This window comes from Pteropus medius, unplaced genomic scaffold (genome assembly GCF_902729225.1).
Source record: "Pteropus medius unplaced genomic scaffold, Ma_sr-lr_union100, whole genome shotgun sequence".
Classification (NCBI taxonomy): Eukaryota; Metazoa; Chordata; class Mammalia; order Chiroptera; family Pteropodidae; genus Pteropus; species Pteropus medius.
The window spans coordinates 8,536,459-8,549,815 of NW_024344240.1; the positions used below are offsets into that span (position 1 = coordinate 8,536,459).

General features: G+C 39.6%; 1 protein-coding gene across 2 annotated transcripts in view; it reads left to right on the top strand.

Annotated features, from left to right (window-relative positions):
* The first annotated feature begins 1,098 nt into the window (after positions 1-1,098).
* Positions 1,099-13,357, top strand: part of OPRK1 (opioid receptor kappa 1) — a 29,245-nt gene continuing 16,986 nt past the window's right edge. Inside the window, exons 1-2 of one of the 2 annotated variants that reach the window (XM_039868945.1) lie at positions 1,099-1,215; positions 1,609-1,913. In XM_039868945.1, coding sequence (XP_039724879.1) covers positions 1,657-1,913 — 257 coding nt within the window. In that variant the 5' untranslated portion in view covers positions 1,099-1,215; positions 1,609-1,656. The remainder of the gene's footprint in view (positions 1,216-1,608; positions 1,914-13,357) is intronic. The other variant, XM_039868947.1, reaches the window with a different exon arrangement.

Genomic DNA, 13,357 nt, shown 5'->3' on the forward strand with positions numbered 1-13,357 from the left:
TAGACATTGTCTGTATCAGGATGTCAGTCAGTCTTAGACAAGGAATCCACTGGTGAAAATCAGGTGCTTTGGTCTCCAGGCATGCTGCCTCCAATATCCAATTAGGAAAGGAAACATCCTCATTCTCCTTCAGGATCTCCACCTCAGTGGCTGAATCCTGACTCTCCTCCCTCACTCTTCTTTGCTCTCTTATCTTTTGGCTACTAACCATGGGTTTCTTTCCTGACGGCCTCTATCACCCAGCAGAATCTGACAGCGATCCTTGGACTGGCAGGGTTGTGCAAGAAATCATGATGACTGAATTTCTCCATGGGGGTTCAGATTCATAGAGAAGGCACTATAGTCAGGGATAAGTGACGGCTGCAGGGATTAACGTAAGAGATAAAGACATTGTCACCTACCTGGACCAACACTGAGGCCTGAGTATATGTAGTGTTTTGTTCTCCCGCATGTAATACCACGTAGTCCAAGTAATACCTGTAAGGCACAGTCTGCGTGTCATCGTCTCCGAGGAGACTGAAAAGAATTCAGATTAAATCATTAATATTTTATTACCTGTCAATCTAATTAGATCATTTTGCTACTTTATTGGCATGGGTCCTTCCAATAAAGCTACGATTTTTCTCCTCACCTGAAAGAAAATGTGTGCTGAGAACTATGCGTACAATAAATTCTAGGCATATTATGAATAATCCAGATGCACACTCACACCAAATAGACACACGCTTCCTTACTACTAAATCTAAATGGCACAGCGGCTCACTGGGGCCCTGGGAAGACTTTAGAGCCATCCAAGAGAAGCTGTGTGAGGCTCTGAGAAGTTCATGCGAAGGCTGCTCCCGCCGGGCGAGTCGAGGGCGCAGAGCTGCCCGCCCCCGCAACTCGCAGCAGCTAGCTGGTGGGCGGGGCGGGGCGCGGCCTGGGGCGGGACGGGATCAGCGCGCGAGCAGAGCTCCTAGTCCTCGCGCTGCTTGCGCCTGCCGGGTCCTCACCGAGTCCCGCCTAGCTGAGCGCCGCCAGTGCTAGGAGCCGCGCTCTGAGCGGCCGGGAAGGCGCTAGGCTGAAAGGACTTCACCAGAGCACGGGGCGCGGGTCTGAAAGCCCAGGACTGCGGGTTCTTGGCGACCCCGCGGTCTGAGCCGGACCCAGGAACGCGCGATTCAGCTCTGGCCAGGGCGCCGTCTGGACCTCTCCTCTCGTCTCCAGGAGCCAGAGGTGAGCTTTGGGCTTTCGAGGTGCAGTCCTTGGAAACGAGGGCTCTGTTCTGTGTTCGAGGTCTCTTGTTCCGGGAGGCTCCGAGCAGCAGTCGGGGGACAGTTCTACCAGGGCCATGCCTAGGAAATGGAGAGAGCATCTCAGGAGCCGGGATCGAGGGTGGGAGGTGGAGGGTGGGGAGAAGAGTTAGCGCCCACCTGGCACCCAGCCGCGCGTCTTTTGGCCAGGATGGCAACTAGCGGTCCTTTTCCCGCTCCCGCTTCCGGGGACATAGAGCCCGGGTGGGCTGAGCATAAGGACCCTGGGCCTCCAGAGCCGCGGGCCTCCGCTTACTGTCCAGGGCGCTGGCGAAGTTTGCCTCTCTGGGTCCAGCTGATTCTCTCGCTCCCTCAGCCCCGCCGGTACCGCTTCTCCTGGCCCTCCAGCCGCAGCCACCCGACCATGGAGTCCCCAGTCCAGATCTTCCGCGGAGAGCCGGGCCCTACCTGCGCCCCCAGCACCTGCCTGCTCCCCAATGGCAGCGGCTGGTTCCCGAGCTGGGCCGAGCCGGACAGCAACAACAGCGCGGGCTCGGAGGACGCGCCGCTGGAACCCGCGCACATCTCCCCGGTCATCCCGGTCATCATCACGGCAGTCTACTCCGTGGTGTTCGTCGTGGGCTTGGTGGGGAACTCCCTGGTCATGTTCGTGATCATCCGGTGAGCGCAGGGTCCGGGCGCCGCAGTAGCTGGAGCCGGGAGGGAGGGGCGGGGCCCGCCATCAAGGACGGTGGTGGAGAATCTTTTCCGTCTGTGCAGAACTCCGGAGATTCTCAGAGGATAGCCTCTTAGAGGAAGTGAAATATTTCCTGAGAGAGCTTTTGGTGGGGAACTGCTAGGTTCACACAGGACGAATCTCAACGGCCAGAGGCTCTTGAGGGTATAAGAGTTACCCCACCCCGCCCCCCGCCACACACACAAACTCACCCTCGCCCCTCCTGAAAACTCTGTGAAAAAGGGTAAGTACTAAGGTGTGGAATGAGGTCAGTGTCCTTGGAAAGAAAATTAGTCTATTTGTCTGGCTTTTTGTTTGGTTGCCTGCTCCAGTTTGGAGCACTTCGTGTTGATCCTTTGCAAATATTTCTTAAGGTAAAATTCAGGCCCACGGAATGCACTCAATGTAATTCAGAATTTCCTGTGATTCATCAGATTGGTATTCTTTATGAAGCAAAATCCAATATACTATTTAGGGTTATTGGTATCCATCCATACATGAGCCTTTTTAGTAATAAAATGACATTCTATTTGTTTAGAATATCAGTGACTTTTATAAATAAGCCATCTCGTATTTATCCTCTGAAGTATATGGGTTGTGGAGGTTTTCAAAAATATCCTAGCTTTTTATTTTCCACCGTGAGAAATTGAAGGCTTTATTTTATTATTTGTTTGTGGAAGTACATGGAAGTCAACTTTCAATAAAAAATATCCAAATATCCACATATATGCTAATTTTTTGGTATGTGAAGGGATTCTTATTTTAGCCTCTTTCAACAAAGATAAAAAAAGAAAAAAAATCCCAACTTTGTTATGGATTCCCTTTGAGATGTATGTTTCACTTTCTGGGAAACAGTGCTCTGTTGATGCACCTTTGAGAGTGAGTAAAAAGCTTACATTCCTTTGAGAGGTGCCTGTGAAATAAAGGATGCAAGTCACTGTTTAGGGGCGTTGAAAGGATGAAGAACTAATATTTTTCTTTTATTCTGACTTTAGTTTTGAAACAGGCTCTTTATTTATTATGAATTTTAAGAACAATATCTACAGTAGCAGAGTCTGATTCTCTTGGGAAATCATCATCATAAAAATGCCTTTTATCTGTTTTTATTTGACTTGCGAATGTCAGGTCTTTTATCCTCATCCATGCTCCAGAACTAAAACCCATCATTTAAGCCTCCAAATACATTATCAAGCTCATTTTACCTACAATTAGTGTCTGTAGCTTGGTACCCTTGGTTTCCATAATTGCTTATTGCATTTTACAGGAATTCTCTATGATGAGTAAAGGCTACAGAAGGGGGGAATATTTGAAAAGCAAATTGTTTTTCCAAGTCATTAGTAATTTCAGGGCTGCTTTCCATTAGAGAGAAGATTATAGTAACCAAAAGAAAAGAAAACTGTATTCTATATTGTAATTAAATTTTTTAGGAGATCTTTGGTATAGAGGCTGCTGTTTTGTAATAAAACATTGCTACGCAAAAAGAGGATGCTAAGAAAAACCAAACTCTAGACCTACTAATATAGTTAAGTGCTTGAATAAAATAGATGCAGCTTATTGTCATTTTAATGAACACCTGAATGTTTGAGTTTGAGAAAAGCCTCCTAGTTACTCTAGAACTTTTTATATGGCCCTGGAGACTAGGATTTAAAAGAATGAAGAATTCTAAAAATATGTGCAGAGACAATTCCATAGGAAACATGAGACATGTCAGAAAGAAAACAGAATCATTGTAGATTAGCTAGGGATTTTAATGGTAAATTTAAATATAAGTGATTATAAATATATATTATATATATTTCCCAAATATATCCAGGACTAAATTTGTTAGAAGGGGATAAATTCAGCTAAAAAATTCAGCTAAAAAAAAAAAAGGTTAGATAATTCACATGACAACATTTCCATCTCCTAACTCTATTCTCAACTAGTTAGAGATTAAGTTTGATGACAAATGGAAAGTGAAGAGCTGTACTGTCATTCTGGAATGTCAACCTACTGAAATGATAGCTCGCTTAACTCTAGAGCTAAGAGAATGAAAGAGTATTTAGAATTTGTTTAGACTAATACATGACCAAAGAATTGAAAAATTAAAACTCAGAAGAAAAGTTGATATATATGGATTCAATTGGCTCAAGAGAAGAAAGGATGGAAGATTTGAGAGAGTGGCATCAAGAGGGCTATGGGATTCTCATCAGAACTAAGAGCAGAACCCAAGTGTGGGATTCAGATGCAATTTTTATAATCGATGTTAAGGGATGAGCATCATTACTTGAAAAGACGGAGGCTCACTTTTGAGAACACTATTTTAATATATATGCAAAGCAATCCTGGTGTAGTTCGTTATCTAGGAAATCATTCTGGAGGTGGAATTTGGATGCTCAGATGGCAGGGCTGGTGCAGGTCTAGGATGGCCACCTCAGACCTGAGGAGAAAGTTAGGGTTGTGGGAAAAGTGTTGACTATTTTTAGACCTGCCTTAAAACAAATTTTCCCACCTTGGGCACCTGGAATGCTGCCCAATATCTTCTGAAGATTTTTAAAGTTTCAAGAGTTTGTATCATTTAATGTCTACCAACTGCCATAATTCCTTAAGATTAGGGCCCATTAACTTTTCATTATGCAAACATTAAAATTTATGTAGTCCAGCCTCCCCTCTCACCAGGCTTTGGGGCTTGTAGTCCTGGGATGGGAAGTGCTTACTTCAAACTTTGATCCATGTCTTTGGGTCCTACCAGCACTGTGGGTGTGATGCTCAAGATCTTAACCCCATGTTCTCTTCATTTCTTCCTGCGTAGGTCACCTGCAATGAATGCTTTGAGGTCTGCCCCAATCCACACCCCAGACCTTGCCAGGCAGCCCCACCCCTAACATCTTAAACATCCATTCTCCCAATCTTATTACAACTTCCCACACAAACGGCTGTCTCTTCCCTTAGCAAAAATAAATTTACTGAAGACTTTATATATTCCAGACTCATAAAGCTACCTACTTTATATGAGTTACTTTGTTTAATCTTCACAGCCATACATATAGTACCCTGCCCATTTAACAGAAGATGAAACAAAGGCAAAGAAAGATTAAATAAACTGATTAAAGTCTGACCTTACTAACTTGTGGGGCTAGAGTGAGCCCAGCAGCCTGATCTCAGACCATGTGCTCCAATCCATCCTAGTATTCATTTCCACTATACTACTTCTGCAAAAATTTGGATACCTTTTTACCTGGCAGTGCTTCATTTTCTCCCAGACTATTTCTTCTTTTCTAACCTAGCTGAGACTCCATGAGCCATAACTTCAGCTTCTCTTGACAATTCACTCAGTTACCTTGCCTTCTTGTCCTTTTGCCAGTGTCTTCCATCAAACCTTAATCCTGGATCAAGCTAGTAAGTAACCTATTTCCTTTGGTTCTATATCCAGCTAATAGAATGCTGTTGAATAAAATCAATTTTATCTTTGTCAATACAACACTATTGAATTCAAGTGTATCTGACCCCAATTCTGCCTAGTTTTTCTGTGTCTCTCCTATTTTTCAGAAAGAACCAATTCATTTTCCCATTTCCCATTAAAAAAAAAATAATTTAATTAGTCCTAATTCTGAAGCCCTCTATCTGACCCCATTCCCCTGATGGTCAGTGAATGGTTTCACCCAGTTGTTCACTGCTATACTAGCTTCCAGCTGCCAGGGATGCTCTTTTTCCTACATATGTGCATTGGCAGCCACACTTCCCTCATTCTCTTCCATCTGCATCAAAGAATTCCTTCCTTTTATCCAAGGCAAATCCCTTCTCCTGTGTTTTGAATCTCATTGCCTCCTGCTTTCCTGCATCTTTGCCATATCAGTTATCTCCTTCCTACTTTACCTGTATTCTCTCCTACATTGCTTTTGTTCTCAAGAACATGTACATAGTCAAGTATTTGTCATCTTACAAATAACCAGTATTAATGAACCTTCCATTTTTCCAAGTTCCCTTAGCTAATGTCATTCCATCCTCTTGTGTCTTGTAGGTAAGCTTCTTAGAGGAATAATCCCTCTTCTCTGTTTCCTTGTCTTCCACCTGTTCCTCAGCCCAATGCACTTGGGTTCTCTCCCAAATGTTCCTTTTCCAAAGTTATAGCTCTCATGTTTCAGATGCTCATGTTAGGTTGGCTGTCACTTGACTCCTAGGGAGATTTGGCATGTTTGACCAATCATATGTCCCTCACTTTCTCTGACAGCATCTTGTTCTTTACTTCCTTCCACATCTGGGTTTCTCTTAAATCTCCATCACAGACTGCTCTTCCTCTAGTGTTTCTGTTTTTTTTTTCTTTTCCTTTTTATTTTTTAAATTGTTTTAACTTTATTGAGGTAACATTGGTTAATACAATTATATAGTTTTCAGGTGTACATTATCATCTGTATATTCTACTGTGTGTTTACCACCCAAAGTCCAGTTTCCTTCAGCTACCATATATTCGATCCACTTTACCCATGTCACCCTCCCCCTACACCACTATATTTGATCCCCTTTACCTCATCTACTACCCCCTCCTCCCCCACCTCACCAGTAACCACTACTCTATAGTCCTTTGGTAACCACTAGTCTATAGTCCATGTCCACGAGTCTGTTTGTTCTGTTCATTTGTTGCTTTTAGGTTTATATCCCACATATAAGTGATATCACGTGATTTTCTACCTTTTCAATCTGGCTTATTTCGCTTAGCATGATTATCTTGAGGTCCATCCATGTTGTTGCAAATGGCAGTATTTCATCTCTTCTTATGGCTGGCTAATATTCAATTGCATATATGTACCACAGCTTCTTTATCCAGTCATCTCTCATAGGACATTTCGGTTGCTTCTATGTCCTGGCCACTGTGAATAATGCCGCTATGAACATAGGTGTGCAAATATCTTTTTGGATATGGGTTTTCAAGTCTTTGGGGTAAATACCCAGTAGTGGGATTGCTGGATGATATGGTAGATCAATTCTTAGTGTTTTGAGGAACCTCTATACTGTTTTCCATAGTGGCTGTACCAATTTGCAGTCCCACCATCAGTGTATGAGGGTTCTTTTTTCTCCCTCTCCAACATTTGTTATTACTTGTCCTGTTGATTATAACTATTCTAACAGGTGTGAGATGGTATCTCATTGTGGTTTTTGATTTACATTTCCCCAATAGCTAGTGATGTTGAGCATCTTTTCATATATTTGTTGGCCATTTGTATGTCCTCTAGAGAGAAGTGTCTGTTCAGGTCCTCTGCCCATTTTTGATTGGATCATTTGTTTTTTTTTTTTGTTGTTCTTGAGTTGTATGAGTTTTTTATATATTTTGGATATTAGGACATTATTGGAGGCGATACTTGCAAATATATTTTCCCATTCGGATGGTTCTCTCTTTACCTTGTTGATGATTTCTTTTGCTGAGCAGAAGCTTTTTAGTTTGATATAAACTCAATCTTTTATTTTAGCTTTTACTTCCCTTGCTTTTGAGGTGAAATTCATAAAATTTTCTTTGAGTCCAAGGTCCTTCGGTTTTGTTCCTATGTTTTCTTCTATGCATTTTATTGTTTTAGGTCTCATATTGAGGTCCTTAATCCATTTTGAGTTAATTTTGGTGTGTGGTGATAGACAACAGTCTAGTTTCATTCTTTTGCAGGTGGCTTTCCAGTTTTCCTAGCACCATTTATTGGAGAGGCTTTCCTTTCTACGCTGTACGTTATTTTTTTTTTTTGTCAAAAATTATTTGCCCATATAAATATGGGTTTACTTTTTGACTCTCGATTCTGTTCCACTGGTCCGTGTGTCTGTTTTGCTGCTGATACCATGCCGTTTTGATTATTGTCGCTTTTTAGTATAATTTGAAGTCAGGTAGCCTCATTCTTTTTTCTCAGGGTGGCTTTCAGGGTCTTTTGTGCTTCCATACAAATCTAATGATTTTTTTGTTCTATTTCTTTAAATAATGCCGACAGGATTTTGATGGGGATTGCTTTCAATCTGTATAATGCTTTAGGTAATATGATCATTTTAACTATGTAGATTCTTCCAATCCAAGAACACAGAATAGCTTTCCATTTCTTTGTATCTTTTTCGATTTCTTTTAATAGAGTCTTATAGTTTTCATAATATAGGTCTTTCACTTGTTTTGTTAAATTTATTCCTAGGTATTTTATTCTTTTTTGTTGCGATTGCAAAAAGAATTATTTTTTCCACTTCTTTTTCTGAAACTTAATTATTAGAGTATAGGAAAGCTATGGATTTTTGAACATTGATTTTGTGTCCAGAGACTTTACTGTACTTGCTTATAGTTTCTAGTAGTGTTCTTGTGAAGTCTTTAGGGTTTTCTATATAGGGAATCATGTCATCTGCAAATAGTGACAGTTTAACTTCTTCCTTTCCTATTTGGATGCCCTTTATACCTTTCTCTTGTCTTATTGCAGTGGCTAGGACCTCCAATGTTACATTGAATAACAGTGGCAATAGTGAACAGGCTTGCCTTGTTCTTGATCTTAGAGGGAAGGTTTTTAGTTTTTCACCATTAAATATAATGTTGACTGAGGGCTTGTCATGTATGGGCTTTATTATGTTAAGGTACTTCTCTTCTATACTGATTTTGTGAAGTGTTTTGATCATCTTGTTGAAGGCTTTTTCCGCATCTATTGATATGATCATATGACTCTTATTTTTTAATTTGTTTATGTGGTGTATCACATTAACCGATTTGCATATGTTGAACCATCCCTGTGCCTCTGGGATGAAGACCACTTGATTGTGGTGTATAATCTATTTAATATGTTGCTGTATTTGGTTCGCTAGTATCCTATTTAGGATTTTTGTATCTGTGTTCATGAGAGATATTGGTCCGCAGTTTTCTTTCTTTGTGTTATCTTTACCAGGTTTTTGTATCAGAGTAATATTGGCCTCATAAAAGGAATTGGGATGTATTGCCTCCTCTTTGATTTTTTGGAAGAGTTTGAGGAGAATAGGTATTAAATCTTCTCTGAATGTTTGGTCGAATTCACTGGTTAAGCCATCTGGTTACTTTTGGTAGGGTTTGGATGATTGTTTCAATTTCCATACTGCTGATTGGTCTCTTTAGATTTTCCAGATCTTCTTGATTCAGTCTAGGAAGGTTGTATTTTTCTAAGTAGTGGTCCATTTCTTCTAGGTTATTAAATTTGGTGTATATACTTTTTCATAGTATTCTTGTATGATCCTTTGTATTTCTGTGATATCAGCCATAATTTCCCCTCTTTCATCCCTGATTTTGTTTATTTGTGTCCTTTTTCTTTTTTCTTTAGTGAGTCTAGCCAGGGGTTTGTCATTTTTTTTTAGCCTTCTCAAAGAACCAGCTCTTTGTTGCATTTATTTTTTCTATTTTTCTTTTGTTTTCAATTTCATTTATTTCTGCTCTAATTTTGATTTTTTCTTTCCTTCTGCTGACTCTAAGCTTCATTTCTTCTTCTTTTCCTAGTTTTTTAAGAAGAAGCATTAGGTTGTTTATTTGGGCTCGTACTTGTTTTCGGAGATAGGCCTATAATGATATGAACTTTCCTCTTATGACCGCTTTAGCCATGTCCCAAAAGTTTTGATATGTTTTACTATCATTATCATTCATTTCTATGTATCTCTTGATCTCTCTTTTTATTTCTTCTCTGACCTAGTTATTCTTAAGTAGCATGTTGTTTAATCTCCATGTATTTATGGTTTTTCCTGCTTTCTTTTTGCAGTTGATCTCTAGTTTCAAAGCATTATGATCAGAGAATATGGTTGGTATGATTTTAAGCCTCTTATATTTGTTGAGGGTATCTCTGTGTCCCAGTATGTGGTCAATTCTTGAGAATGTCCTATGTGCACTAGAATGTATAAACAGCTGTTTGGGATTGGAAGGCTCTGTAAATATTAATCATGTCCAGTTGGATAAAGTGTCATTTAAGGATGTTATTTCCTTATTGATTTTCTGTTTGGATGATCTCTCCATATCTGACAAAGGGGTATTTAGGTCCCCTACTACAATAGTGTTTTGGTCTGTTTCTCCCTTTAGTTCTGTTAGTAATTGCTTTACATATTTCGGGACTTTCTGATTGGAAGCATAGATGTTAATGTTATGTCTTCTTGGTGCACGATTCCCTTTATCGTTATGAAGTGTCCCTCAGTATCTTTCTTGACCTTTTTTATTTTGAAGTCTATTTCATCTGATATTAGTACCGCTACTCCTACTTTTCTCTGAATGTTATTTGCTTGAAATATCATTTTCCACCCTTTCACTTTGAGTCTATATTTGTCTTTGGAGCTGAGATGTATCTCCTGGATGCAGCATATGGTTGGGTTTTGTTTTTTGATCCATCTGCAACTCTATGCCTTTTTACTGGTGAGTTCAGTCTATTTACATTTAGGGTGTTTATTGAAATATGATGTCTTCTTATAGCCATTTTATCTTTTGCTTTCTGGTAGCTCGGTCTTTCCATTGCTTTCTTGTCCTTGTGCTTCTGTTTTCTTTATTTTGGTTGGTTTTGTGGGTTTTCTCTCTGGTTCTTCTTGTTTTATGTTATATACTTCAGTTCTGAATCTTTGGTGTGTGTTTACCTTTATGAATATGAAAAGGATAGTGTTATATATACAGTCGTCCATTTTCTTCTGTGTGTGCCTTATCTCCTTTCCCCTTTGTGAAGTTGGATCTTTGATTGCCCCCCACTTTTCAGTCATTATTATCTCAATTTGTATATTGAATGTTCATTATTATCTTGTTTTAACTATTCTCTTCTTATTATTTAAGCATATAATGCCCTGTTATTAGTAAGGGTTGCACTCTTCTGCTTCTATATGCCTGATAGTCACTTTACTCATAATTATGTTTTTTTTTTTTTGTCATTTTGTTTTAAGTGAGCTGACCCCTTTCAATATTTCCTGTAGTGTAGGCCTCGTAGTGGAGAATTGCCTCAGTTTTTGTATGTCTGGAAAAGTCTTAATTTCTTCTTCATATCTAAAGGAGAACTTAGCTGGATACATTATTCCAGGCTGGTAGTTCCTTTTACTTAATAGTTTAAATATTTTATTCCATGCCTTTCTGGCTTTAAGGTTTGCACTGAGAAGTCCTAGGATAATCTAATGGGTTTACCTTTATAAGTTACCCTTTTTTCCTCCCTGGCTGCCTTGAGAATTCTATCTTTATCATTGGTTTTTGATAACTTTAATACAATGTGTCTTGGTGAAGGCCTTTTTGGATTGAGATAAATTAGGTGTTCTGTTGACTTCTTGAATTCCAGGGTCCAGCTCATTCCTTAGATTTGGGACATTCTCATTCACTATTTGTCTGAAAATGCTTTCTAGTCCCTGCTCCTTTTCGTCACCTTCGGTAGTGCTCATTATCTTATGTTTCCTCTCCTGATGGTATCAGCTAGTCCTTGAATTTTTCTTTCATTAATTTTCATTCTTCAGTTTCTCTCTTCTTCCTTCTGATTTATTTCTAGATTTCTTTCTTTGATAACACTGATCTTTTCCTCCATTTGGTCAACTCTATTTCCTAAGCTTGCTATTTCATTTTTCAACACTTGCAGTGTGTTTTTTTTAAATCTCCTAAGGAGATCTGTTCTGTTCTTTCTGAGGGTTTCAATCTCCTTGCTCTGCTCTTTTAGTTCTTTTAATTCTGAAATTATTGATATGACTTGTTTTGGAACTCACTGAGATTTTTCAGAAGTACCATCCTGAGGTCTCCGTCATTTAAGTTACATATTTCTATGTCTGTAAGCTTATTTTCTGGAGATTTTTCTCTTTCTTTCTGAGAAGCCTTGTCACCTTGGTTGTTCATGGTGTTTAATGGACTATTTTTCTGCCTGGCATTAATGGAAGTATATTTTGCTGTTTTTCCAGAAAGAAGCTTTATAATATAAAGGTCTCTCTTTAGCCTGTTGCAAAGAAAGCACTTTTCTTTTGGTTTCCAGTAGGCGGTGTCTAAGCCTCTTGGATCCCTGCTTTATATAAAGCCTTAAAACACCTTTTAAAAAATTTTTCTTGTAGATTTTAATCACCGTCGCTACTCTCAATTTAAGTCCCTGTCTGTATTGGCAACAGTTTTGGTAGCATTTGCTCAGATTCCCCTGGAGCTCTGCAGTGATCAGTCTCAGAGGGTATGGAGGGAGAGGCCCTCTGGTTTGGGAGTTGGTTTGGGAGTATGGCTCAGCCTCAGTTTTGCAACTAGGGCCAGTAATAATCAACTGTTGGTTCTCTGTGGTCCCGTCCCGCTTCTGTGTCTTCTGCCCTGATGACTGGGCCCTCCCGCCCAGCATGGGGGGAGAGCTCACAGCTTTGGTTGAATTTGTGCCATCCAACCAAAACTGTGTGGCTATAACCAAATTGGAGAAGTATGGGAGGAATTCGTTATTCCAATCAGAGTGTCTGCTACAGTGCCTACCTCTTTCCATCCCAGATGTTTTATTCCTCCTCTTCGAAGTGCTCATTGTAATTACTGCAGTTTATGTGTACATATATTACATATTCTCTCAAATATCAGCATAGCTTACTTTAGGTAGTATCATCAAACTACTCCAAGAGAGGCATTATAGAAAAGGCAAAGGTATATTGGCATAATTAACCATGTGCTGCTCCCTATCTAATGTCAGTCTTACCTTAGACTTTGAGTAAAAATATATGTTCTAAATTATCTTGAATCCTCTCTTGGAGTCGACATTAAACATTTTCTTTAAAGCAAGAACAGCAAAGATAACTTCAGAAATTATTTTCAAAAGAGCCTATCTTGCATTTCTCAAAGTAATTTTATCATTCGGCAAGCTCTTAATAGTGAGAATTAGTTTTATTGCAACTATTTATGTGGATTAGCTAAATAGAGTTATTTTTTCCCTGTAGGACATATGATTGCAGATGAAGTCCAAATCTTTGTGGAACTAATTCAGAGATCAGAGACTAAACAGTCCCCACTACCCCCACCAAAAAAAAAAAAAGGTGAAAAGGAAAAAGAAACCAATTCGGTGATAGATATAGAACCCCTAAACTCTAACAAACTCCAGGCAAAATGATAGTCTTCAAAATCACTTCCTGATTGTGTTGACTTTATAAGGCTACAGTTTTTCCTGGTGCATGTCTTAGAATGATTTCCAGGAGGAACTTATTTCTCACTGGGAAATGATAGTTTCTCTCCAGTAATCATTCAGCTTCGTCTTTTGGGAAGCAGTATCTTCATGCAAACTGTGCAGTTGGCACCTCCTTTTCTCCAGATTAATTGGCAGATACACTCAACTGTTACCCTAGGAGGCTCTGTGCTCAGCTAAAAACTTAAAATCGTATGGCTGCAGGACAATTTCCTTTCTAAAATTTGACTTACGTGGTTTTAATGGTGCAGGTAATACAAGCTTAGAACTATTTAACAAAAGAAGGTTTCAGAATAACATTTATTTACTCC